The sequence below is a fragment of the Loxodonta africana genome, chromosome 13 (genome assembly GCF_030014295.1).
Source record: "Loxodonta africana isolate mLoxAfr1 chromosome 13, mLoxAfr1.hap2, whole genome shotgun sequence".
Classification (NCBI taxonomy): Eukaryota; Metazoa; Chordata; class Mammalia; order Proboscidea; family Elephantidae; genus Loxodonta; species Loxodonta africana.
In genome coordinates, this window is record NC_087354.1 from 60,994,056 (window position 1) to 61,022,037 (window position 27,982).

General features: G+C 37.9%; 1 protein-coding gene across 2 annotated transcripts in view; it reads right to left on the minus strand.

Annotated features, from left to right (window-relative positions):
* Positions 1 to 27,982, minus strand: part of UNC13C (unc-13 homolog C) — a 633,353-nt gene that overhangs the window by 122,758 nt on the left and 482,613 nt on the right. For both annotated transcript variants that reach the window (XM_064267528.1, XM_064267529.1), the window contains 5 exons: positions 21,306 to 21,432; positions 19,333 to 19,429; positions 18,394 to 18,537; positions 10,269 to 10,346; positions 1,510 to 1,587 (listed from right to left, as the gene is read on the minus strand). In XM_064267528.1, coding sequence (XP_064123598.1) covers positions 1,510 to 1,587; positions 10,269 to 10,346; positions 18,394 to 18,537; positions 19,333 to 19,429; positions 21,306 to 21,432 — 524 coding nt within the window. The remainder of the gene's footprint in view (positions 1 to 1,509; positions 1,588 to 10,268; positions 10,347 to 18,393; positions 18,538 to 19,332; positions 19,430 to 21,305; positions 21,433 to 27,982) is intronic.

Below are 27,982 nucleotides of genomic sequence, written 5' to 3' on the forward strand. Positions count from 1 at the left end.
GGGGGGTAAAAGGCAACACTACGTGTGAAGAGGCCAAAAAAATTAAAAGAAGCATTTGCTGCCTTATACATTTAGAAATAAAAGGGACCTTTCCTTTGAAATCCAACCTAGCTTTCTGTATATCGCATACACTTACCACAGTAAGCAACAATGTAAGTAAATCTCAAACAGAAATATTACCACACTCTTGACACAGCCGCTCTTGAGATCATTGTCTTGGGGGGTGCGGGTGGAAGGGTGATTGCTGGGAGAATCTCTGCTGCACGGTCCTCCCCTCTGCTGCTGCACGGTCCTCCCCTCTGTGGCACGATCCTCCCCTCTGTGGCTGCATGGTCCTCCCCTTTGTTTTACTGTCCTCCCCTTGCTGCCGCATGGTCCTCCCCCTGCTGCTTTATGATCCTCCCCTCTGCCACACAATCCTCCCCTCTGTTGCATGGTCCTCACCTCTGTTGTATGATCCTCCCGTCTGCAATACAGTCCTCCCCCTGCTGCTGCATGGTCCTCTCTGATGTATAGTCCTCTCCTCTGTTGCACAATCCTCCCCCTGCTGCTGCATGGTCTTCCCCTCTGTCACAGGGCCCTCCCCTCTGTTGCAGGCTCCTCCCCTCTGCCTCATGATCCTCCCCTCTGTTGCACGGTCCTCCCCTTTGCCACATTGTCCTTCCCCTGCTGCTGCACGGTCCTCCCCTCTGTTGCTGTACGGTCCTCCCATCTACCATATGATCCTCCCCTCTGCACCCTCCCCAGGCCCCAGGTCTCCAGGTGTTTGCTGGGGTTTGTGAAAGAGAAGAGTGGAGGCAGGCAGGAGGAGGCAGACACACAGCTAATGTTTAACCGTCTGCCTGATCCAAACAAGCCATGACAGTAAGTAGGGAAGTACAGTGGTCTTTAGGTTTAGGGGATAAAAATAAAAACAGCCAGGAAAATGATGAGATGCTTACTAACACAAACCTCATAAAAGAATCTTTCTCCTTCCTTCTTCTGCTCATGGAATTGCAAGTCAAAGATGTAGGACAAAAACACGACACATTACAGACAGCGCACAGCACGTTGTTGACAAGAGATTTTTAGACATGAACAGTAAAACCACGGATACACCAAAAACCACTAGCACCACAAAGCACATTTCAAAATAAACATCAATATCAAGCTGACATTATACAACAAAGCAAAAAAGTCTACAATTTGCAGAACATTACAGATCATTAGCATACGTATATATGTAAATGAATATTTCTATATACCCCTAGATATATCTATAGATATGTATACACAACAAAAGGCTATTGACTGACTCCTTCCCCCATTCACAATTCTAATGTATTTACAATTCTGACAAGGATAGCATCACCTTCCTTGTTCATGGGATTTCAGATTACTATCATTGCCTGTTCATAGATAGCTAACCCACCTAAAAACTTAACGAAGACATTTTCCATTGCAAAGAGATCCACTGCTAATGATCTCCAAGCAGGTGTTTAGCAAATGCGAGGGTAAGAACATACCCACCTCTTTCCCTCCCATGGATTCAAACGTTTTTTCCAGCTGGACTCGCAATTGTTGAATATTGTTCATCAAGATACAGGGCTTTAAATAAAGCAGAGAGAGGTGTGAAAAAATTTTATACATTAATTATTAAACGAGTTTTACTTAAAAGTAGAAGTTTACAGCTATTATTAAAGTCCTATTGTATTTGGCAAATATAATCACACTGCTATTCAATAGTATTGTTTTTAACAGCTAAGAATAACTGAAAACCCAAACCCACTGCCATCGAGTCAATTCTGGCTCATAGCAACCCTATAGGACAGAGTGGAACTGCCTCACAGGGTTCCCAAGGAGCGGCTGGTGGATTCTAACTGCCAACCTTTTTCGTTAGCAGCTGAATTCTTAACCACTGTACCACCAGGGATCGAGTGTTAAGAGCATCCATTGCCATTGAGTCGATTCTGACCCATAGCAACCCTATAGGACAGGGTGGAACTGCTCCGTAGGCAGAAGAGGACAATCCAATGGCCACTTTGGGGAATGAAGTTTAATAACATACTCAAACAATAAACCAAAGGACACTCGCTACTGAAGTTTCTTTTATCCTTAACATGGTGGCATTTCATACTTAGGAGTTAACCAAATTTTCTCTTCAAAGATCCATTTTAGGAAAAAGCAGATTAGTTTAAATTAGTCATTATTGCCCTGAGTTTTAAAAATCAAAATACCATCTGAATTTAAAAAAACAAAACGCAACGCCTATATCTGATCCTCTTTGGCTATAAAGTTCACACGCTGGCTGGTGTCAAGGACCTCCACTCTGGGGCTCCAACCCACGTTTCCCTTTGCATCTCCTTGCGATGCATTATGGCAAACTCTCCAACTCAGATGTTCCAAGCAGTTGGTCCCCCCCGACACCTGTGCTTTTCAGACTGTGTCCTGGCCCACCATGTGAACTCCTCACCTGAATCACCTCCTCTGCCTGTTTGAATCATATCCATCGTTCAGGGTAGAGCCTTCTCTCTCTTAGATTTTATCCTTTTATCACTCACTTGGTGTTAGTTTTTCATCACTTTATGTTTGAGATTTTTTTCACTCTCTTACCAGCTGACCGTAAGTGTAGTGCACATGTGTCTGCGTCTGCCACGGTTTCTAACTCGGACTGCACACCACCTTACACTAGCACACACTTCAGAAGTGTTTCTTGATTTGTTGTTGTCAAAGAGGCAGAAATATAACAGTAACAAAGATATAAAGCTTTGTGATAGGACTAGATGTGGGCTTAGAATAAAACCCACAGCCACTGAGTCGATTCCGGCACATAGAGACCCCATAGGGGTTCCAAGGCTGTAAATCTCCATGGAAGCAGCCTGTCACATCTTTCTCCCATAAAGCCACTGGTGGTTTTGAACTGCCAACCTTTTGGTTAGCGGTCAATCACTTTAACCACTGCACCACCAGGGCTCCTTGAATCTAGAATAGTAGAATTAATTTATAACTGAAAAATGGAATTCAGAATAGTTATAGAATCATTTTATATTTGTTGCATATTGATTCCAAAGGATCAGATGGGGGAGCGTGAAGACGAAGGAAAATTGATGTATCTTCCGAGGTCCTGGGAAATGAGCCAACAATGAGTTAAAGGAAGGCATGCAAAGGTCAGAGAGGTATTAGCTCTCATCAATGAACAGGTTTTTATTATTGTTTGAACCACATCATTGACCTTTGAAAAACTTTCTATTTGCTTTTTAAAGTGACCCTATCCTAACTTCAGAGTAAAAAAAAAAAAACCCAAATTTAAGCTTCTATTCTGTTCTCTTGATTCCAAACACTTCAGTGTTCTTTTATTGTTATCAATATCCACTTTTGTTTCTGTTTCATGTGAAATGGCTTTCCATTTCTGTTTAACAAATCATGTAACAGGCCAGTGGCTTCTTGGACCCTATTTGTAGAGAAGTTCTGAAGCCCTTTATCCAGCGCCAGATCTCTTTTCACTGGGGTCTTGTTCTGACTGGTAACTGAGGTTAACGTTTCTTAATTTTTTTTATTTTGAGATAATTGTAGATTCACATGCAACTGTTAGAAATTATATGGAGAGATTGCATGTACCCTTTACCCAGCTTTTCAGTTTTCCCCAATGGCAACATCTTGCAAAACTATAGCATAATATCACAGCCAGAATGTTGATATCCGTACAGTTAAAACAGAACCTCTCCATTCCCGCGAGGATCCCTCACGCTGCCCTTTTATAGCCACACCCACTTTCCTCCCTTGTCCATCCCCTCCTCAACCTCTGGCAACCACTAATTTCTTCTCCATCTTTATAATTTTATCATTTCAAAATGTTACATAAATGGAGTATTACAGTGTGTAACCTTCAGGGATTGTTTTTTTTTTTTTAATCAGCAATACTCTCTGGAGAGTCATCATGGTTATTGTATGTATCAAACTCTATTCTTTTTATTGCTAAGTAGTATCCCACAGTATGAATGTACCATGGTTTGCTTAACTATTCACTCGTTGAAGGACTTCTGGGTTGTTTTATGTTTTGGCTACTATACATACAATGTCCATAAACATTCATTTATAAGTTTTTGTGTGAACGTAAGTCTTCCCTTCTCTGGGATACATGCCCAGAAATGCAATTGTTGAATGGCAATGCATGTTACCAACATGGTTATTGCATGTTTAGTTTTTTAAAAAACTGTCAAAATGTTTTCCAGAATGGTTGTACCATTTACATTCCCACCAGTGATGCATAGGTGATTCAGTTTCCCCACATCCTCACCAGCATTTGGTATTGTCACTATTTTTTTTTATTTTAGCCCCTCTGATAGGTTTGCGGAAACCCTGGTGGCGTAGTGGTTAAGCGCTGCAGCTGCTAACCAAGAGGTCAGCAGTTTGAATCTGCCAGGCGCTCCTTGGAAACTCTATCAGGCAGTTCTACTCTGTCCATATAGGGTCGCTATGAGTCGGAATCGACTCGATGGCAGTGGGTTTGGTTTTTTTTTTGGTTTTTGGTAGGTTTTCAGTGATATCACATTGTGGTTTTAATTTGCATTTCCCAAATGGCTAATGATGTTGAATTTCTCTTCATGTGTTTATTTGCCACCAGTATATCCTCTTCAGTTGAATGTCTCTGCATGTTTTTTTTTTTCCCTGACCATTTTATAATTGTTTTGTTTTTACTACTGAGTGTTGAGGGTTCTTTATATATTCTAGAGATTAGTGCTTTGTCAGATATGTAGGTTGAAAATATTTTTAGTCTTTAAACTTGTCTTCCCATCCTCTTAACAGTATATTTCACACAGCAAAAGTTTTAAATTTTGAGGAAGTCCTGCTTATCATTTTTTTTTTACTTTTATGGATCATGTTTTAATGTCAAGTCTAAGAATTCTTTGTGTCATTCCTGTGTCATTACATATTTTGCTCATTGAATCCTTCAAAATTACAACTCGAGGCTTGAATGTTTTCTTCAGTTCTTTCAGTTTGAGAAATGCTGAGTGTGTTCTTCCCTTTTGGTTTTCTAACTCCAGGTCTTTGCACAGTTCATTATAATACTTTGTCTTCTTGAGTGACCCTTGAAATCTTCTGTTCAGCTCTTTTACCTCATCATTTCTCTCATTTGCTTTAGCTACTCAACAATCAAAAGCAAGCTTCAGAGTCTTTTCTGACACCCATTTTGGTCTTTTCTTTCCGCAATTGTAGATGGTATCATATTTTAAAATTTGATATCCACATATTTATCATATTTAAAAATTTTATATCCACCTATTTACTGTTAATATGCAAAAATACAGTTGATTTTTTATGTTTATCTCAGCTTTTGAGACTCACTTATTAGTTTTAGGCCTTTTTTTTTTTTTTTTTTGGTAAAGACCTTAGATTTTCTACATAAACAATCAAGTCATTTGCAAATAGGGACAGTTTTATTTCTTCCTTTCCAATCTGTATGCTTTTTACGTCCTGTTTTTGCCTCATTGCACTAGTTAGAACTTCTAATACTATGCTGAATAAGAGTAGTGAGTGGGTCATACTTGCTTTGTTCCTAATCTTCAGGGGAGAGCTTTCAGTTTTTCACCATTAGGTATAATGTTAGCTGTATGTTTTTTGTAGATAACTTTCCTTATCAAGTTGAGGAGCTTATCTCTATTTCTATTTTTCTGAGAGTGCTTATCACACAAGAAAGTCAAATTTTGTCAAATCCCCTTTTCTGCATCTGTTGACATGATCGATCATATGATTTTTCTCCTATAGCCTGTTAATATGGTAGATTACTTTGGCAGATTTTCTAATATTGAAGCATTCTTATGTCCCTGAAATAAACCCCATTTTGTCATAGCATATAACTTTTTATATATTGCTAAATTCTATTAGCTAAATTTTTGGAGCTCTGGTGGCATAGTGATTAAAGTTCAGCTGCTAACCATAAGGTCAGCAGTTTAAATCCACCAGCCGCTCCTTGGAAACTCTATGGGGCAGTTCTACTCTTTCCTGTAGGGTCACTGTGAGTTGGCACCCAACAACAACAATTTTTTGTTAGGGATTTTTGCATCTGTATTTAATGAGGGATAATGGACTGTAGTTTTCTTTCTTTCTTCTTCTTTTGTACTGTCTTTGCCTGGTATCAGGGTAATATTAGCTACATAAAATGAGCTGGGAAGTGTGCTCTCCACGTCTACATTCTGGAAGAGATTGTGTAGAATTGGTGTTAATTTCTTTATATGTTTTGTAGAATTCTCCAATGACACCATCTGGATTTGGAGATTGCTTTGGGGCCTTTTTTTTTTTAATTATAAATATACTTAACAGTTATAAGGCTATTCAAATGATCTATTTTATATTAGTTGTGGTAGCCTCTCTTTTTCAAGGAATTGGTCTAGTACTCCTAAGTTGTCAAATTTAGGTATGTACAATCCATCATAGTATTCCCTTATTATCCTTATGACGTCTGTATGGTTTGCAGTGATATTCATAAGCTTTATATATTCAAAGCCTTTCATAGGCTTCCAATGTTCAACCAGGGTTGAGAATCACTATTTAGAAGGATAATCCATATTTCAGTAATATATTTGTCATTGGTGAAACTAATCCTAAACATTAATTTCAAATGTCGTATGAAAGTGAGGTCACAGAATTGACTTTCTTTCGAGTTATACATGGCACCAATGAATGAAGATGATGCCATGAGCCAGAAATAGTTATGAAAAATTCAGACCAACACGTAGGATTTATTTTTGTTGTGTACCATCGAGTCGAATCCAACTCCTAGCGACCACATGTGACAGAGTAGAGCTGCCTCATAGGGTTTTCTAGGTTGTAATCTTTACAGGAGCAGGTCACCAGGTCTTTCTCCTGCAGAGCTGCTGAGTAGGATTGAACTGTCAACTTTTTGCTTAGCACTTAACCACTGTACCACCAGGGCTCCTTAACATGTAGGATAGTGGTGTTATTTAAGTGAAAAGGTAGTATCAGCGTAGGCCTTATTTTGAATTTAAACTAATTTACCTGAATTAAACTAAAATGCTGATGGGAGGACATGGATTGTGTTATAGTAAAATGAATTTTACCTTTCATATATGCTCATTTTCCAAAGGTATTCATGTCACAGAAACACTGAAATTTATTCCTCAAAATTAGTAATTTATGCCTAGTAACAACTCAAGCCAAAACTCTAGTTGTAAGACAGATCACTGCGGGAATCTTCCTGTTAGCATCTATTTTACAGGCAATTTCAGTTAAAGGCTTGATTTTCAAAGTTACCATGTGTTCCTTTTTACCTATCAAGGTCTCCTTCAATAACCGCAGTCATTTATAAGTTTCTAGGTTATAAACCTATGGGGCAAGACAATTGACAACATCACCTGATGCACAATTTATCGCAACAGCTTCTTATTTCATCAGACTAAAGTATTCTCACTGTGTTTGAAGGTTATAATTCTATCTATATCGCCATGCACAACCCAATTTTTCTTTCCTAGGTCCTAGCTAATCCTGATTAAAAAGAGATTACCTATGTGAAAATTACCCATGGTGCAAAACAGCCTCATTAGGCATATACCAGGCAGCTGTTCCTTTCAAACTAATCTGGGTCTGGTTACACATCAGAATCACATGTTACATATTTTAACATACCTGAGATTTATCTCCTTAGATTCTGATTCAGTAGACTGAATCAAAATGGTCCACAATGATTATGAGCCCCAGCCACTGATCTAGGCTTAGTCCTTTTCATAGCACATATGGCCAAATTGTTAGAGGATTCACCTCTTGACCCACATTCAATTTCCTGAGCCAGTGGACTGTTTCCACTATGGAACAGGATCGCTGGAACTTTTTTTCTTGGCAGAGTGGGATATTTGGCTTGAATTTGGGCAATACCATCAAGGAGAAAACTAAGGTCAAAGTAAGGCCATGACTTTTGATGATTAGCAGACAGACTATATGGGTAGAGGGTTTCAGCACTTGCTCCCCATGGGCCCAAGTTAGCTGGACAGACTTTTCTTGATTATGTGATGTTGATGTTCAGCTTTATTAGCACATGTAACAGGACAGTAGTCCCAGCTTTATAAATAGAGGCAATCATCAAGACTCTTAATATGATCCTCTCCTATGGAAAAGAGCTACTGAGGACTAAATGAACAGAGACAGCTGGGCTCACTTGGCATAGATTGTACTTGTTCCTTGGTAATTCTATATAAGAAAAAAAGATGACGTTACTCAGTGGGTGATAAAAATAAAGATGTGACTCTCCCCTTTCATTAAGCTTTCCCTGGCCTTGAAATGTTCAAATCTTAATCTTACTGAATAAATTAACAAATCGCTGTTGAGAACTAGATTATACAAATCTTTAAACCTACTCATGAAACATCTTTTTTAAAGAAATAATAAATGAGAAAAAAATACACACACAATAAAGAAAACTTTAACCTAATTGAGGTATTATTATGAGTTCAGTAAGGTAAAATAATTTACGTTTGCAGCCAAGCTGTAATCTTTTTATTTTTATATTTTTACTTTTCCCCTAAAAACATCATAATGCATTTCATTTGATCTAATTATGGAACAAAATTAGAAACCTGAAATACGATGAATCTAAAATTTCTGTTCAGACTATGGCTATATTTACATGGTTGAAGTTATGTTTCTGAGCCAAAAAACACAAAAAGACTTATTCAAAATCAAGTAATTCTTTGCTTTCCCAAATTTTAGAACACGAAAAAAATTGAATTCAAAATTTTCTATATATTTCCAATTATAAATGTCACAGTAGAAAAAAATTACTCTGCCACATTTTATTTAACTGTTGTCTTTAATAATTCTGACCCCTGGGAAATTAAAATGTTATGATTATCTCTTAAATGACTTCTACCTTTAAAAGTTTCTAGCTAAATTTGCAGATGAAACAGGTGTATTTCCATATACTGAGGAAAAAAGAAGGTTTTGGTCTTCTTTGTATTGAAATATATCTGTCATATGAACACACAGAAATCAGAGAAATACTTCTTCATCTTGTCTTAACTGAAATATGTACCAAGCAGCTAACTTGGCATTTGAGCAATGGAGTGTAAGGTGGACCAAGATATTAGTAATTAGGGAAGAAAAGCTCTGAGGAAAGGAAAAATTAGTTCTTGTGCTGTAATATTTGTCTGAGCTTTTCATTTTAAAATTTTGGTTGTGAAAAGTACAAAATATGCAGAATAATACCACAAACTGATTTATGGTTTTTTAAATCTGTTTTTAAAAATGTAGTATAGAATGTAACACATAAAATGGAAGTCTGTAGGGTCTTTTTAAAGACTAATTTTCCTTTCTGAATGACAGGAATTAGCTTTGGTAATTCATAGCCACCCTTCAAAATCTTCAATTTTGCTAATCAGAATCTTTTCAGAAATTATCAAGCACTGTTTCGATTTTCAATATAGCATATTACAAATGTATTTTCCTTTAATTATAAATACATTCTTGCAATAAACAAATATTTCATCTTGCCTACTGGGTATTTATAGTCTATGTCAATTCTGAAAGTTATAATGAAAATTCTGGGTAGCATATTAATTTAAGGGAAAGAAGCGCCTTCTGGGATCCGCAAGGACTATTAGGTCTGACTTATCTTAATGAGCTGTCAGCAAGAGGTCGATGAAGTTTCAGCAAGAAGAGGAGTTGGACATATAGTAAATAAGAAAGATTTCGCTTTCCACTGTAAAGTAACACTGATTATAACACCAAATCTCTAATTTATCTTGCTTCTCTTTATCCTGTTTGTTAATTAAGTTGTAATACTGGTTTGTATTTTATAAACACTTTTTTGGTCATCAAAAATCTAAAAGGTTATATTAGTAATTCGGAGCAGAAGCCAGCATCGTTTTCTACGTTAACCATCCTTTGTCAATTTATTTAACAGACTAAGTTATATACATTTCAGTATTGGTCCACAACTAAACTAGTTGATATCAAAACTAAACTAGTTTTAACACCCTAGTTCTCAGCTCCACTGTTTATGAGTACGGGGGTTTTCAATTATTCATGTGAGCCTTCCTTCTCACCACCATGGAAAACCACAAGTTGGCTGGCGTTGAGCCTCTCCCAACCTTTCTACTCATCCTGTCTTGAAACCAGTTCAGGATTGCTAGAGAAGTTTTCAAATAATTTCTTACGATTCCTATTTCCTACCAGTCTGTATGAAAACAGAAAGAAACCAATTTCTCTTGCTCACTTATTAGATTGAAGAAGTGGGTCTCAGCTAAGGAATACTTGAAAGTAGAGATATTCTTACTTACCACATTTTCCTTATCACAATGTGAACTGAAATCACTTGATACAATAGCGGCATACCGGAGCAGGACTTTATTAATAGTCTAGGAGAGAAAACAGTGTGAGATTTATCCAGGTAAGTGCACAGTTTTGCATAGACACTCTCCAGATCAATGCTCAGCCAGGGAAACTTTTCATGTATCTTTTTCAGCTGAAAGGGTACCACGAGCAGCTATTAAAGCTACAACCTTGCCAAAAGGAGGGTCTCAATTAAGCAAGATGACAATTTGTTATATTTCTGAATGCGTTTGAATGCTGTTCCACATGCTCTCCATCCCACATGGATCCATCCCATTATAACACAATCTGCTCCATCATAAAATTCATTATTACTACATACTCAGAACACTGACCATCTTGTGGCAGCCTCTTCTATGCTTGGGTACTTATTACCTACTGGCCTCTCATGCCCTTTTTTCCTGAATAAATGATGCCTTTTGCTGTGCATCATCTCTCACGGTTTCTAGTTCCTATCTATTAACCTCCGCCTCGTTCCTTTCTACATACACACACACACACACATCATGCCAAAAATCTCTGTGGTGGTCATTTTCTCAACATTCTCCAATGGTCCTAAATACCTCATTATAAGCAGTGTCAAAGTGATGCTATACATGTTCACTTAGGTGTAAATACTTTCAGTAATATCTATGACAAATTTCACTGGATAATATCAAAGACCACCTCTCAAAATCTAAAACTTCAGCTTTTATTGCATCACACTGTCTCTACACCTCTATACATTTACTTTTTATTTATTGAATTATTTATTAGTTTATTATATGCTAAGAAGAACATTGCCTAAACCTTTCTTTCTGTCTTTCTCATCTTAATTCTGTATTTTTCTCCATTCTCCAACTATTTCAGCCTAAGCATGCCCTCTGCTTCCATTAAAAATGCAAAATAGAAGGAAATGAGCCAACTGTGTTGAATTTTATTTCAGTTACTTAAAGACACATTGATGAATTTGTGCCTTACTGACTTTACTTACATAAATAGAATTGTCATAAGCAAAGTGTAGACACGATTTTCTTAGAAGAGAGAAAGCAATAAGAACAGTAGAAATATGCCAGCTCTTTTCATAGAAAAGCGAGGACAAAAAAGCTCTTTTTTTCTTTTTGCACAACATGTTCTTCTGAATTTTCTTTGTGGCTCAGAATCAACTGGAGGAGACACTCCAAGGAGTTAAGCTGAAAAGAGATGTTTATTCTACAAAGCTGAATTCAGCAAATATGACTATGAACTTGTTTTATAAGCTTTAAAATCACAATGAAAATCTGAAATAAGGGACAACATGCAGACAGAAAAATCAATATTTTGTGGAGGCACAAAGTATTGCGATAACATGCGTAAACTTAAATAGAAATTTGGCCTTGAAATTATAAAATCTGATCAAGCAGCAAGCAGATCAATAAATCTAGGATAAGAGATGGTAGATCGGAATGAAGTATCGTCTGAACGCAGCTGTTCAAATTTCACTTTAGACAATATACTGAAAATTACTTTGGGACTTACCTAAGGAGCCCTAATCCGTTTGTATATAATAACACTACTCTCAATTTACAGTTTTGTAATGACAATGTGAACTGCAGGAATCATTTAACTATATTGCAAAAACAAACAACAAAAACTATAATCCTAACTTTAGAAACTTGTTGCAAATTAGACATTATAATTCGTACAAGGTTTACTTCGGGCAGCACAAAATCCTCTACAACCCAGTGTCCCACAGGCATCTTTGGGTAACAGGCTGAATAGCCTGCTTTTTTCTGGGGGAAAAAGTAGGAATCCAGACACCCATTTCTCATCACTCTCAGGGTATGTCAAAGGTCTCCTGCTTTGCTCTACTTCATAGGAAAACCCCAATCCCTGGAATTTCTACTTAGAGACCACTTATCCTTGAATATCCATCCACTGTCCTACAAATGCCAGCAGTTAGCAAGCCAGACCTGGGTGCAGGTAAGGAAAAGTGCTCAGTCACGTAGCATATAGTTTAGGGCTGCCTGCCCATAGGAGTTCAGGTACACTGACTGTAACCATAGCCTTCTTTACTAATGTAGAAAGTATACCTGAATGAAAGTGGACAATTTGTCATTTTAGGGACCGCTTCCACTTCACTCTTAATTGTTAAAAACAAAAATCATTCCCAGATGTTCGTTCTTTGGCTAATATTAGTAAGCAGTTGCTTAAGACCTACTCATTAGTTCTCAAAGTGTCATCCTGAGATCAGCAGCACCCACATCACTGGGAGCTTGTTATAAATGCAAATTATCTGGTCCTATCTGAGATCTACTGAATCGTCAACTCTTGGGGTGGGCCCAGGAATCTGTTTTCACAAGCCTCCAGGTGGTTCTGCTGTGTGCTAAAGTTTGATAACCACTATCCTAACTAATGTGTAGACATGAGGATGGCGAGACTTCGCCTTGTTCACTTGGGACAGGAAATCAGCAAAGACCATTTGCTAGAAAAGGACATCATGCTTGGTAAAGTAGAGGGTCAGTGAAAATGAGGGAAACACTCCATGAGATGGATTGACATACAACCACAACAATGGACATAAATATACCAGTGATTATGAAGATGGTGCAGGGCCAGGCCACATTGCTCTGTCATATGTAAGGTTGCTATGGGTTGGAGATGACGCAACGGCAGCTTAACAACAACTAACGCATAGCAGGGTGGAGATAGCTCTTCAGGGAGAACTTGATGATGACGGGGCATCTAGCAAGGCCTGGAGGACAGCACTTATAGACTTCTGGGTGTGTGAACTCAGGTCGTGATTTTATCTTTGGGGGATAGGGCTTCTGAAGTGGGGGAAGTGCAGAGAGAGGCGGTGGCAGACAGCCTAACAAGGGCTGTTCCGTCATGTTCTACAATAAAACAGCTGTTTGAGGAGACAGTTATGAGGTGTAGCAGGTTCTGCTTACCAATGCAGCAAAGGACTGCCATATCAAGAGATCCAGATTAAATAATGTGAAATTCTAATAGGATTGTGGCAGTGAACCAAGTGCTTCTGTTGCATTTAAAGGGTCAGGCAGGAGGGTGGCCAAAGTATCTCTCAGTCTCAATCTGCTCTGACTTGACATGCAGCTACTGGTAGAACATGGAGCAGGACAGCCACCGATTCCTGAAAAAAAGGCAGCTGTGGTTTTCTGAGCTAATGTCACACTTTGTAGGAGTGTGCTAAATATCTTGCTAACACTACCAGTTGCTCCATCTAATGGATTCCTGTTGTGATCAGTAAGACAAGAACGATGGTTCAAAATATAACTTTTCAGTCATATTTTATGCAGGGAACATTACACTATCAGAGCAACACGTGGAGGACAAGAAGACTGTGTCATAACTGTTTAGTGACAGCATTAGAGAGGTGACCTCGATGCTCGATAGCACTGCATTTTAACACATAAGATTCAGCATAAGACTCCTCATTTCTTCCACTATAGATGCCTAAATTTGGCTTCAAGGGTAAAAATATATGGTGATATTCTGCTTTTCAACTTACTAGTTGATTTCTGATTCATACCAGAATTTCTAATTTTTCATAAGCGCTGCTATGCCAATTTTTCTTTTACCTGTTGCCGTGAAAAAAAAAAAGCATAGCCTTCTTACAAAAATACCTCGTGGCGGAGGGCGCGGTTGGCAAACAAGTGTAGAAGGTGCGCATTATGTGCCTGAAAATACCCTAAACCATCCCTCTAAATTTAATGTTAGAATGCTAAATCTTCTAAGTTGTCTGCAGATAATATTAACATGTCTTGTCTCAGGAGATGGTTTAAAGCAATGTACAGAAACATGTGATTTCAGTATATTTTAATACAAGGATCTCGACCCTACAGAAGGGTAGAGTTTTTGAGACTGATGGTCGCATCTGATGAAACAAAACAGACTCAGCCTGCAGCTACTGTGAGATAGCTAATTATATTAATCACAGAGTCCCATTTTTATCCACTTTGTTAATGAAATTACAAATTACAGATAAAAAGGCAGGCACTCGTAAAATCAACTTGAATGACATTTATTCATTTTTATATTTATCTATTTTATTGATGTTTTTTGTTTTTATTTTGCATTGTAAGCCACTGAGAAAAACAGAGAAATCAGCGTGTTTTTTAAAAAATCACTCCAATAAAATAAAATTTCTTTTTCAGTGAAAATTTTCAATTTCCATTTTCCTAGAAAACGTTTTCCATTGTTCTTACATTATTTTCTTGTAATAATAATAAGATAGTATTGAATTTCCATAGATTAAAATTGTTTTATTATTAATTCTTTTTTTAAACTGCACCAATAAGCACACACATTTCCTCAGGGACACACCGAGTCTAATGTGTTCCTTCTGGCTTCAGAGAATGTGTTTTCCTGGGATCCTAATATGACCCTCTTTGTGACCTCCTACCCTTTTATATGAGAAGCCCTGGTGGTGCAGTGGTTAAGCACTCGGCTGCGATTCCAAAGGTCAGCAGTTTGAACCCACCAGCTGCTCTGTGCGAGAAAGAATGTGATAGTCTTTTTCTCTAAAGATTACAGCCTTGGAAACCCTATGGGGCTGTTCTGCTCTGTCCTGTAGGGTCGCTACGAGTCAGAACTGATTCAACAGTACAGTTTTTGTTTTTTTTTAACCCTTTTAGACTTCCAGTCCATTCAGCTATACCCCTACCAGTCTCAACATGCCTAGGTTCAGCTTGTACAGCTGGAGAAAGTTCAGAGCTACTAAGGGACGGAGGGTGGTTTAGAGCCCAGGTCTCAGGAACCTGATTTTGATTTTTGTGGCTCTCTCACTGGCTTTCGTGTCTCCCACCTCACATCACCCGCTGTCTGACTACTCCGAGGGTAGATTCTAGTTGCTTTTCTAATATGTTACTAAATATATTAATTAACTGCAGGTTTTAAGTTCTCATGTGAACCTGCTTCCACTACGAGTCCTACAGAATTCCAAGAACAGCATGTGGCACACTTTTCCAAATACTATGCCTAATGACCCCATTTCATTCTTTTCTTGGCAGTCACCCAAAACTCACTGCAACTCAGGAAAAGACTTACTTACAGAATTTTTAGAATAATTATCCTTCAGATTTTACTGAGATTTCACCGTAGTGGGACATTGGAATCAAGACAGCCCCCTCTAGGACTGATCCAAATGGATGCATTTTAGTTATGGTTTTAAAAAAGTGGTTAGTTACTTTAGTCTCTCTAATTAACAGATATAAACACAGGAGTTCAAAATATTTCATGGCAGATAAATATCTTAATACAGTTTAAATGACAGTTTATCTGCATTAAAAGCCTTCATAGGCTTCTTGTTTTCTACAAAATAAATTCAGCTACTTTGCCTATTCTTTCTTCAAAGCTATTTCCGGGTTAGCTCTATGATTCCCGTGCTCTCTCCTCATTGGGGGCTCTCGGGCTAGAAACATTCAGTCACAGGGTGGTTGAGGGCTTCCTACAGAGCAACCCAAACTATATCTGATGCAGTACCAGGAGAAAGTCAACCTTGTGGGGTTAAACCATTGAGATTTCTGGGTTTACTTGTTTGTGCAGCATAAACTCTCCTATCACAATTATTAATAAATAAACTCTCCCATCACAATTAATAAACTCCTCTATCACAATTATTAATAAACTCTATCACAATTATTAATACTCTCCTATCACAATTATTAGTAAACTCTCCTATCACAATTTTTAATAAACTCTCCTACCACAATTATTAATAAAACTTGATCACAATTACTAATAAACTCTCCTATCAGAATTGTTAATAAACTCTCCTATTACAATTATTAACAAATAAGCTCTCCTATCACAATTATTAACAAATAAGCTCTCCAATCACAATTATTAACAAATAACTCTCCTATCACAAATGTTAATAAACTTTCCTATCATAATTGTTAATTATAAACTCCCCATCACAATTATTAATAAATAAGCTCACCTATCACAATTATTAATAAACTCTCCTATCACAATTGTTAATAAATAAACTCCCCTATCACAATTATCAATAAAGATGCCGTCTCCCACAAGAAGCCTCTCCCAACCCATCTATCAGCAGAACAGATTTAAACTTTCCTAAGAGACCAGGCCCAGGCCTACCATCCGAAAAGGACCTCAACTTCACCTTTTCACGATAATACCAAATGAAGTTATATGCAGTCATTATGTTTGTGTCTGTGGTTATAAGCAGTAGCATGTTAAATGTGTATGTTTTAAATATAACAATATTTTTGTAACTAAGTTTTGGCATTTCTCTCTCTCTCTCTCTCTCTATAGCGTTATCAACTGCTACCTGAAGGTGCATGGTTCGAAATCGCCAGGGGCTCCACAGGAGAAAGATATGGCAGTCTGCTTCCATAAAGATTTACAGCCTTGGGAATCCTATGTGGTTGCTTTGAGTCAGAACTGACTTGATGGCAGTGGGTTTTTGGATACATATAATGTATAATAAATATAAATAGAACATAAATCTATAAATTAATATATATACATATATACATAAATATATGTATGTGTATATATATATATCTAGAGAGAGAGTGTATATGTGTGTGTGTGTGCATGTGTCTGGGTCTCATTCAACCTCTATGATGCCCAGATTACAGCATTCCATTTTGTCTTAGATCTTTACAGGTGTGGCCTACTCAAAATTTAACCTCCGTAAATTTTCTGAGCTCGGAGATTATGCCTACTCATGACTATATCCCTTGAACTGGCTAGTAAAGCATGCAAGTTAGGCATTTGTTGAATGAACAGCTGAGACCTCAGCCATCACACAATTCACAAAGCCAGGCTTATCCTACGGTCAGTTAGACATAAAACCTATTGCCGTCAAGTTGATTTCGGCTCATGGCAACCTCATGTGAATGTGAGTCAGAGTAGAGCTGTGCTCCACAGGATTTTCAAAGGTTGATTTTTTGAAAATAACTGCCAGACCTTTTTTCCAAGGCACTTCTCGGTAGATTTGAATTGCTAACGTTTCAGTTAGTAGCCGAGTGGAAATAATTTGTGGCACTTCAAACTGTGTAAAATACTATGTTTATCGTGTCACTACCCTGCTTAAAAATCTCCCAATGTCAGTGTTTTTCTAAATTGCCCAAAAGATGAAGTCTAAACTTCTCATCTTGGAAATCAGAGCCCTTCAAGACCTGGGCCCATCTTCACTCTCCCAACCTTACCTACTTCTTCATGGATTTTCTTTTGCCAAAGAGGGCTGTTTCTCACGCCCTTAACATGTCGTGCTCAGCTTTCACTCTCCCTTTGTTTCTGCTAGTTCCCTGGCTTAGGATACTTCTCTTATTTCACCTTTTTAGGCTCTTTAAGCCCCACTGTTCTCATGAAGCCTCTGTTTCAGCTACCTTCCCTTCTCTTGGTTACTGTTGATCTAACTATGCTTAAGGCTGAATCCCTCTTGATGTCATTTCAAATTAGTTCATGTCATGTGGTCTTGGTTATTATATGGAATATTTTAAAAAATATTTTGAAAGGCCAAAACCGCATCTTTTATTTCTCATATTTCCCTTGAACAGAGTAGTAAGCACACAGCAAGCCTTGTTCAATTCTAAGAGGAAAAAGAGTCATCTAGATGATCAAGATTCATCTGTCAAAGAAAAAAAACTAAATCCATGAAAATCAACTAAACTGCTCAGATTCATACTGCAAGTTAATGGCCAATTTGAAATCAGAACTCAGTCATGACTTTAAGTCCAACGTACTTTTTATTATACTACAGTGCCTGTTAAAAAATACTTGCCAAATTGAATATGAAATACCAAGGCTTACTTTCAACTAGGAAGCACCACATTTGAAACAGAAATAATTTGGCAATTTATGGTAATCTCTTCAATTACAAATGGCTGAGTCATTTGTGTGAATAACAAATAGGATTCTAATATGACAAACCCATATTAAAGAAAGAGGAAGTCCAGATGACAACCCTGTAACCAATTGAAGCTATTAGTACTAGAATAAGAAATTACACTTGGGTCATGGTTTCACAAAAGACAAACAGCAGCATTTTTCAGATTCTGTGCAGGAAATGACAACATGCCACAGTCCCAGAAAAGAAGGGATTCATTCCTCTTAACCTACCTTTGCGAATCTCCTCATTAAGTGAGACAATGCTTCAGGATTTGGGCATTCCAGCTTCCTAATAATCTCAAAACTCTGATTAAGCTGAGCAAACACATCGACCACTGAGCAAGAGAAGAGGGCGTGATCCGATGTCTGCTGGAACTGAGGGGAGAGAAGATGAAATCACCCCAACAAGCACATTAGAGGGGGCATGGAAAGAGCCTTTGTGATTTCACATCAACAACCCCCAACAAGCACATTAGAGGGGGCATGGGAAGAGCCTTTGTGATTTCACATCAACAACCCCCAACAAGCACATTAGAGGGGGCATGGAAAGAGTCTTGGTGATTTCACATCAACAGTTAAACAGCATATCATGTACCATAATTTCCTGGTAATAAAATGCCTGCCCACTTCAAGATTGCTCACTGCCTTTTCTAGAAAGTGTAGAAGAACTAATATCATGAGAGTAGGCTTCTGCTAATTGGTTTCTCCACTGCTGAATGGAGAGCCTGGTTCTCTCCTATTTCTCATTTCCCACAGGCATTAGGATAGTTGAACAAACCAGCTGTGGTTCAAGGTTTTGGGAGTTTCTCCAGAGGGGCTGGGAGGGTACCTGCTCTTAATCTAGAAACCTGGGAATGGTTCCAGGGCACCAACAAAGTTCATACAAGCCTAGGCAACTTGCAGATTCAGACTGATTCAAGACTTAAAGAAGTACCTTGGGGCAAAGAGGTGACCGATTTTTTTTAATTTAAGCAATTCCCTAGGGTTCTAACCAGTGTTTTAAAATTATGTTTTAAATTTATTTTGGCTATTGGAGAGTTAAAAAAATTATAATAATAAATCTAATTAATAACAATGAGCCTGACAATTCCCATTAGCTTAAAACTGAACAGCATAAATGAATCTTGAGAATAAAAAAAAAGAGAATAGACAATGTTAATTTAAACTCACTCCATCTTTTTTGTCTCTTCCCAGTGCACCATGAAGGAACTCCATTGACACGTCTTCATTTTCATCTAGCCACTGCATGACAAAAGGTTCAAACCACCTGAAAATAATTAGTAATGTTACTACCACAAAAGATATCATTTGCATATAATTAACCGTGGATGTTTTTAATCACTTAATGCCTACTTTCTGCCTTTTTTTTTTTTTTTTGCCTGTATTCCATACACGGGCAAATTAGTAATAAGAAACTGCACGTAGAATATTGGGCTCATCTCTTTGCAGTTCTTCTTTCCTTTGGAGTCTTGGTTCCACAAATCCAAGCAGCCTTGGTAGCCCAAACACCCGTATCTGTTTTTCCAGCTCAGAGAGATGGCTACAAGCTCTGGGTGCTGCTCTGGTTTAGCCTCTGCCCTGGGTTGCAGATTAGCAGATGCACCAGAGAAAACAAGGGCAGCTGTAGAGCTGGCATCAATGCAGTTCTCTTTCCTCAGGGATGTTTGCCTGTCAACTCCTGGATGACTTGGTTGCTCTCTGATGCTTTCAGACTGCTGTATCATTTTTAATTTTGTTCAGCTCTTATAGTTGGTCTTCAGTGGGCATGTTAGTCTCATGCAAGCTGCTTTCATAGAGCCAGAAACAGAATTCTCTGGCAAAAGCTCCTCCTCTTTACCTCCTTATCCCCAATTAATGATACCACCAATCACTTGGGCACACATACCTTGTGTTTAACTCTTCCCCTTTTCTTTTATCCCTGTATCTATTCCATTGAAAAATCCTGTAAACGCTATCTTCAGAATTTCTCTCCCACACATCTGCATCTCCACTGTGATCATTCTACGTTAACTATTAATACAGCCTTTAAGCTTGCCCCAGTACTCCACTCCATCTACATACTTCTATGAGAAAAGTTACCTGTAAAGGGCAGTTCCAATCTCATCATTACATTACTCATTGCTCTCTAAAGTTCTTCCTGTCTCCCATTCTCAGTCTCCTACACCCCCCACAATGCCCAATGAATGCAATACCAGCTCTACATGTTTACTTAGAATAATCTAGTTCAAAACTACTCACCCTATATTACTTTCTACTCATTGTGTGAATAGACCGTATATCCCATTGGAGTGATCTATACCCCAACGATCATAGCCCATATATGCCTACTTCTATAATTTTGTTTGTATCTTTCTCGTTCATCTTAAGCTCTTTCCCTTTTCTTGCCATAACCTGACCAAATTGTCTATGTCTACATCAAATGCTGCCTCATCTGTACATGTGGTGTGGAGTTCCCTTGATACGGGTATTCTCACTTATGTGAGGTCCTTCTGAACTTTGCTTGTGCTCCTTCAACTAGCACTGATTTCCTTATATGTCGCTTTATCATGATTTTTGTACTGAAATACCTACTAGAGTACAAGCTCCTTTCTGTGCCAGGTACTGGCACAGTACCTGGCATATAGAAGCCCACTCTTCATAGAATAAAATAGAATTATGACAAACATCAAATGCAGAATGTTACAAGTATGACTATATGATTACAAGTGTGTTTAATAGGCATGCTTATAAAAAGGTACCTGTTTAATTATTTCTATTTTAAAGTTATGAATTTCTAAGACATTTTTCAGCTTGAATTAAAAGGGAACTTTGATTATATAAATCAATATACAAGCTCATTTTTTCAACAAAGTATGAGTTCTAGTACTTTTATAGGAAATAATGTCATCATATTGGCCTTACCCTATTATATATTTCTTTCTTCTTGAGTTGAATATCTAAGCAAGACATACTTGAAAAACGTAAAACAATTCAATTAAATATGGTTCTCAAAGACATGCAAATCAGTTAGGGAGAATTTTATTACAGAAACGTTTCCATTCAAAAGAAGACTATGTGAAAAGATTTTAGGGCGGCATAACTCAGGTATAATTTTACAGGGCTGTGAACTGAGAACAAACTTGGGGATGAGAATCACCACTTACAAGGAGTATTCGGGAACGGCGTCCTTGAAGGCAGGAAGTTCTCGCACATACTCGTTATAAAACCATTTCACTTTGAAATGCAAATTCATATAATCGGTGCTCTTGCATAACCGCTGCTTTTCGTGTTCTGTAACGGATAAAATCAAACGCTTGATAAAGTCTAATTGGCCAACAATGCTGCCATGTTCCAATCTAGTTTTATTATCAGTATTTCAAAAAGGAAGAAAATAGTTTATTTAAGGTAAAGACAAAGTGAATTGTCAGCGATAGACCTGAAATTTTACAAAATGCAAAAAATAATCGTAGGTCAAGTAGTAATGGGAAGTAACTGGAATAGTCTAATATTTCTTACTGAGTAAGGTGATAATCCTGATGCAGTCAACGAGTAATAACATGATAATAATTTCCTATTTATCTGCAAGATTCCATATTTTGACTATTTTCAGCCTGATGCAAAGCACCAAAAACTCTAAGCATGAATGAAATATGAATCACACTAGAAGCCATAATCATAGATTAACCCTGGATATGTGGCTGAGTAGGTCACATTTCTAGCCTATGTATTTAACACCTAAAGAATTAAGACTTGAAAAGAGGAGGAAACAGATCTCACTTTTAAGCCATATGATTTCTTCTTCAACTTTTAAATTCAGCTAAAGTTATTTTTGGAAACCCTGGTGGCTTAGTGGTTAAGTGCTAGGGCTGCTAACCAAAGGGTGGGCAGTTCAAATCTGCCAGGCACTTCTTGGAAACCTTGTGGGGCAGTTCTACCATGTCCTATAGGGTTGCTATGAGTTGGAATCGACTTGATGGCACTGGGTTTTTTTTTTTTTTTTTTTTTAAAGTTATTTTGCACCCTGTAGCTTTTTTTTCTGACATTTCTTTGGCAGCATTTCCTATCATACGGCTTTTTTTTTTCTCTTTGCTCAAAACATACAGTTTAAAACTACGTACTGTGATTTGGATATATTGTACCGGGGATCAAGATAAATAATAATGGTACAGAACATATTTGTCTGCTTTCTTCTTCCAATAGTAATGCTTCAGGCAATTTTGGGTGCAAGTGGAAAAGCCACCAAGCCCAAAATATCCCTGGCTATATTCAGGTTGAAGGTGTCATCTGAGAAGTTCTGGCTGAGGTCTATAGTCTCCTTTAAGTTAAAGGCTTTGACTTAAAAAAATAAAATCTTGTACTTTAAATTTCAGGCTAAATTCTGAAAATACTAACTGAAACAATTAGGCTGTTATAAATAAAGTGAGGGCATCCCTGCTTTCCAAAACCTGACTGGAGAGGAACTTAAATTCTAATGGTAAAATAACAGAAGGCAGCACCATCAACCACAAACCAAAATTTTCAAATGATACAATGATTAATTTAAGACAATTTGTAGAACCAAGTGAAAGAAAGAAAAAGAGAAAAGAAGGAGAGACAGGAAACACACGCACACACACACAGATGCATACACATGTGCTCTTGCCTTTGCAAATGTTAGGGGAGAGCCTGTGTTACCTTGTTTAAGAGTATTTGCATATTAACAAAACCTTGAAGGGAAGGTTAATCTAGATCCATCTAATAATAAAGGTGTTTATTGAGTATGTATCTTATACCAGGTAATGTGTGCAGCACTGGGGATATAAAGATGAAGGACCCACAAACCTTAACTGAACTGCGAAGAGCCTAGGGAAGGATGACATGGAAGTGAATTTCAGTGCAATATGGCAACTGCCATGACTTGACATGTACTGAATGACATGGTTTCTTGAACAAGATGAATTTAGCTCATCTTTGTGCTTTAGGTCAGCAATTAAATAGAAAAATGATTTTCTGATACTGGTTTTTAGTGCACAGGGTGGAATTTGCACCAGAAGAAACATATAGCATAAAACAGGACTTATTTTTCTTACTTATAAAGAAAGCTATCTAAGATACATACGTCTCTTCTGTGAAATTAGATAAGTATATTCCAGATTAAGGCCTTGGGCTTTTTTACTTCTCTCTACTCATGTTTTTGGTACAGTGGTTAAGACCTTGGCTACTAACCAAAAGGTCAGCAGTTCAAATCCACCAGCCACTCCTTGGAAGCCCTATGGGGCAGTTCCACTCTGTTCTATCGGATTCCTGTGAGTCAGAATCCACTCAATGGCAATACATTTATTCACGTTTTTAAATGTTTTGGTAGTGAGCTTGGGAGAAAAGCCATCTTAAAACCTTGAATTTATGCTGTGCAGTAAAAGAAAAGGGTACACCAACTTCTGCCCACCCCTCACAAGGCAGCAGTCTTTGCACTTTGCAGGTAAAAACCACCTATGGGACATGTTCCAGTCAGTTTCTCAGCCAGGACCTTCAGTCTATTTGCTTAACCATTTGTACTCCAATTCTCAATAACCTCAGAAGTCTTTCCTTTCTCCTGTTTGAGCGATCTGCTCAGAACTTACAGACATCACCAAACACGTTTCCCTGGACTCTGCAAGCTCCCTCTGTGGCTGTATTCCCTTCATTCCTGCTATTCTCACAGTTCTAGGAAAGAAACTCTTCTTCTAGGTGTCCAATTCACTACCCGCTCCCCCCCACCCCCAGCTCCCCAAATCTCCCCATTGAGGATGGGTATGGGAGAGGAGGAAGGAAAGATAATTCTTTTTCTAAATGATGAAACCTGTTTTTGCCCTAGTCTAAAGACCACCTTCTCTAGTTCCTAAGAATGTACCTAATGTAATAACTCAAATTATCAGGGCTTTTAGCAACTCCTTTACTGGAAAAGGAAACCCTGGTGACGTCGTGGTTAAGTGCTACGGCTGCTAACCAAGAGGTCAACAGTTCGAATCCACTAGGTGCTCCTTGGAAACTCTGTGGGGCAGTCCTACTCTGTCCTATAGGGTTGCTATGAGTCGGAATCGACTCGACAGCAGTGGGTTTTGGTTTTTACTGGAAAAAAAACATAAGAATTACCAATAGTTCCCTGCTTACAGAATTGCTTGCCAATCAATAGGAATTAACTTTTATCCCTTAAGCAGCATATCTCTCATGCGCTATCAACTGATATTTACGGATCCCTATAGATGGATTTATAGATGGATTTATAGATGGATTTATAGATGGGAACAGTATCAACAGTTTTCACTTTCTTCAAACTCAACGAAAGAGTAATTGACATCTTTCCATGCAAAATGCACTTCAGCTGATACAGCAAAAGGATTTGAGTTTTTGAGTTTAGTTGGTGATGTAGGTCTTTAGGAAAGTTAAAATGAAAATGCTATGTACCAGAATAATGAGACCCGCTTGTGATACTTGTCCTTAAGTAAAGAATAAAAAAAAAATACTTGTCCTTTTTTTTTAGAGAATAACAAACATAATTTAGATTTTTTTTTTTGTAGTGAGTTATGGTAATCATCATGAATCTCAGTATTTGTGGCAGATTTAACTAGTTGGCCATCAAACCATGTCCTTTTCTTCCCAGGCATGTGACCAGATTACACTTACCAGCTTTCATTGAACTTAGGGCAACGTGATGGAGTTTTGAGCAGAGTAGTGTATGCTATTTCCACTCTGTTCCCTAAAACACCTCCTGTGAAATCCTCTATGCTCTCTCTTCCCTCATCTGCTGACCAGATGAAGAAAATCCAACTGAGGATTCCAAGCATAAACGGGATGGTACAGCCACCGTGTGGTGGGAGGTTGGGCCCTTTAGCCACCCTTAGATGAGATCTGCCCAATCACAAATACCTACTTTGACACATACAAGTGAGAACTAACTTGTAGTAAATGGTTACTGAGTTCAGCTACACAATATTCTGTTGTATCACAACAAGGTTTTGAAAGATTTACACCAACTTATTAATTAACCTCCAAACTACTCTCCTTTCTAATTTCCTGACTCTGCTTCTTTGTTTCATAAGTACGTCATATATGTGTATATGCATACACATGTATTCAGGCTGTCCCCTGCCTTGTGGAGGTATATCAGTGCAAGTACCACTAGAAGATCCCACTCTGCTTCTGATTTGTGAATTGATACACCATCACATAGGAAACCAATTAATTAAACTCAGTGAATTTGTGGTAAGATAAAAACATAGGCTCTGAATAATCGTGTAAGTAAAACGCATAGGCTTTGTGGATGGACTAATACCACTTTTTACCTTGTCATCCTTGTTTCATACCTATGTGCTTTCAACTATATTTGAGGTAGTTATTGTTACCACCTAAGTAATTCTAAGTGACCTGTTGTTCCAACATTCATATGCCTGCTTTTCTCATGTCTCTATATAACCAAAACCAAACCCAGCCCATCTCCATCAAGTCGATTCTGACTCATAGCAACCCCGTAGGACAGAGTAGAACTTCCCCATAATATTTCCAAGGCTGTAAATCTATAAAGAAGCAGACTGGCATGTCTTTTTCCCACAGAGCAGCTGGTGGGTTTGAACCACTGGTGTTTCAGTTAGCAGCTAAGCATTTAACAACTGTACCATCAAGGTTCCTTTATACACACACACACACACACACACACACACACACACACACACACACACACACGGAAACCCTGGTGGCATAGTGGCTAAGTGCTACAGCTGCTAACCCAAAGGTCGGCAGTTCAAAATCCGCCAGGCGCTCCTTGGAAACTCTACAAGGCAGTTCTACTCTGTCCTATAGGGTCGCTATGAGTCGGAATCGAGTCGACGGCACTGGGTTTGGTTTTTTGGTTATATATACATATGTATAATAAAACCCACTGCCGTTGAATAGATTCCTATTCATAACGATCCTACAGGACAGGGTAGAACTACCACATAGGGTTTCAAAGGAGCACCTGGTGGATTCAAACTGCTGACCATTTGGTTAGCAGCCATCGCTCTTAACCACTACACCACCAGGGTTCCCAAAATGTCTCTATATAGCACTCCTATAATGTGTAATTATATATTATACCAGAGATATTTCAAACGAATTAAATTATATCCTACCTACCACCTACCAATTGTCAAATTCAAAAATATACTCCAAATTACATTTCTACTCCAATTACCTTCTTCCTAGTGGTAAAACTAGGTTGACAAAATTGCATTTATCTTACATGATGTGAATGATTCTTCTAGAATTTATTTAGCCATCAATCGTCCTACATTTTTAATTCTGGCAACAAAGATTCTAATAGCTCATTACATTTACAAAATAAAACATTTAATTATTTCTCTAAACTACGGTATAATTTTGTTCAAAATTTAGTGTTTGAACTTCAATGCAAAATATGAATATTTTACCAGCAGAATAAAAATTCTTCATTAAAATTATACAAGGAAAAAGCTTGGCAATTTAGAAGAATATGACTATTTTCCTTAAATGGTGTTTAAACCAGCATTTAATTGGAAAGAGTATATTTTCTTCTGAAAGTCAGCATTTATGCATGAGGTTTTTATGCCTAATGAGAAATGTACACTCATGTATTAGTTTACTTAAAATATCTAATTATGTATTAGGTACCCAATTTCATGCTTATTGAAAATATGCTGCAATCATTGCAGTGTCAGTATCCAGTCCTTAATTTGTGAAATCATTTTATTGCATAAACATACTGCTTTATCCTACAGTTGGTAGCACACAATTCAGTAAGGACTAGTTCTGCTGCTAACCAAATGGTTAGCAGTTTGAATCCACCAGCTGCTCCTTGGGAACCCTATGGAGCAGTTATACTCTGTCCTCTAGGGTCTCCATGAGTTGAAATCGACTCGACATTGACTAGACAGCAACGTATTTGGTTTGGTTTTTTGGTTATCTTAAGTATAGTACTAAGAAAGAGGTAGCTGTTTGAACAGAACAAGGGGATACTGTGTGGTTTAAAATCAAGAAAGGTTTGTGTCAGAGTTGTACCCTTTCACTATACTTATTCAATCTGTATGCTAAGCAAATAATCTAAAAAGCTGGCCTATATGAAGAACAACACAGCATCACGATTGAAGGAAGACTCATTAACAACCTGCAATATGCAGATGGCACTTACTGATGAATATTAAAGACTACAGCCTTCAGCATGGATTCCATCTCAACAAGAGAAAACAAAAATCTTCACAACTGAACCAATAAGCAATATCGTTATAAACAAAGAAAAGATTGACGTTGTCAAGGATTTCATTTTACTTGACCAGTAGTCAAGAAAGCAAACAACATATTGCATTGGACAAATCTGCTGCAAAAGACCTCTTTAAAATATTAAAAAGCAAAGATGTCATCTTGCAGACTAAGGTGGGCCTGATCCAAACCATGGTATTTTCAATCACATCATATGCATGTGAAAGCTGGACAATGAATAAGGAAGACTGAAGAAGAATTGATGTATTTGAATTAGGGTGTTGGTGAAGAGTATTGAATATACCATGGACTGCCAGAAGGATGAACAAATCCATCGTAGAAGAAGTACAGCCGGAATGCTCCTTAGAAGTGAGGATAGTGAGACTTGGTCTCATGTATTTTGGACATGTTATTAGGAGGGACCAGTTCCTAGAGAAGGACATCATGGTTGGCAAAGAAGAGGAAGACCCTCAACAAAATAGATTGACACAGTGGCTGCAACAGTGGGCTCAAGCATAACAACAATCATGAGGATGGTGCAGGCCTGGGCAGTGTTTTGTTCTGTTGTACTTGGGGTGGCTACGAGTTGGAACCAACTCAATGGAACCTAACA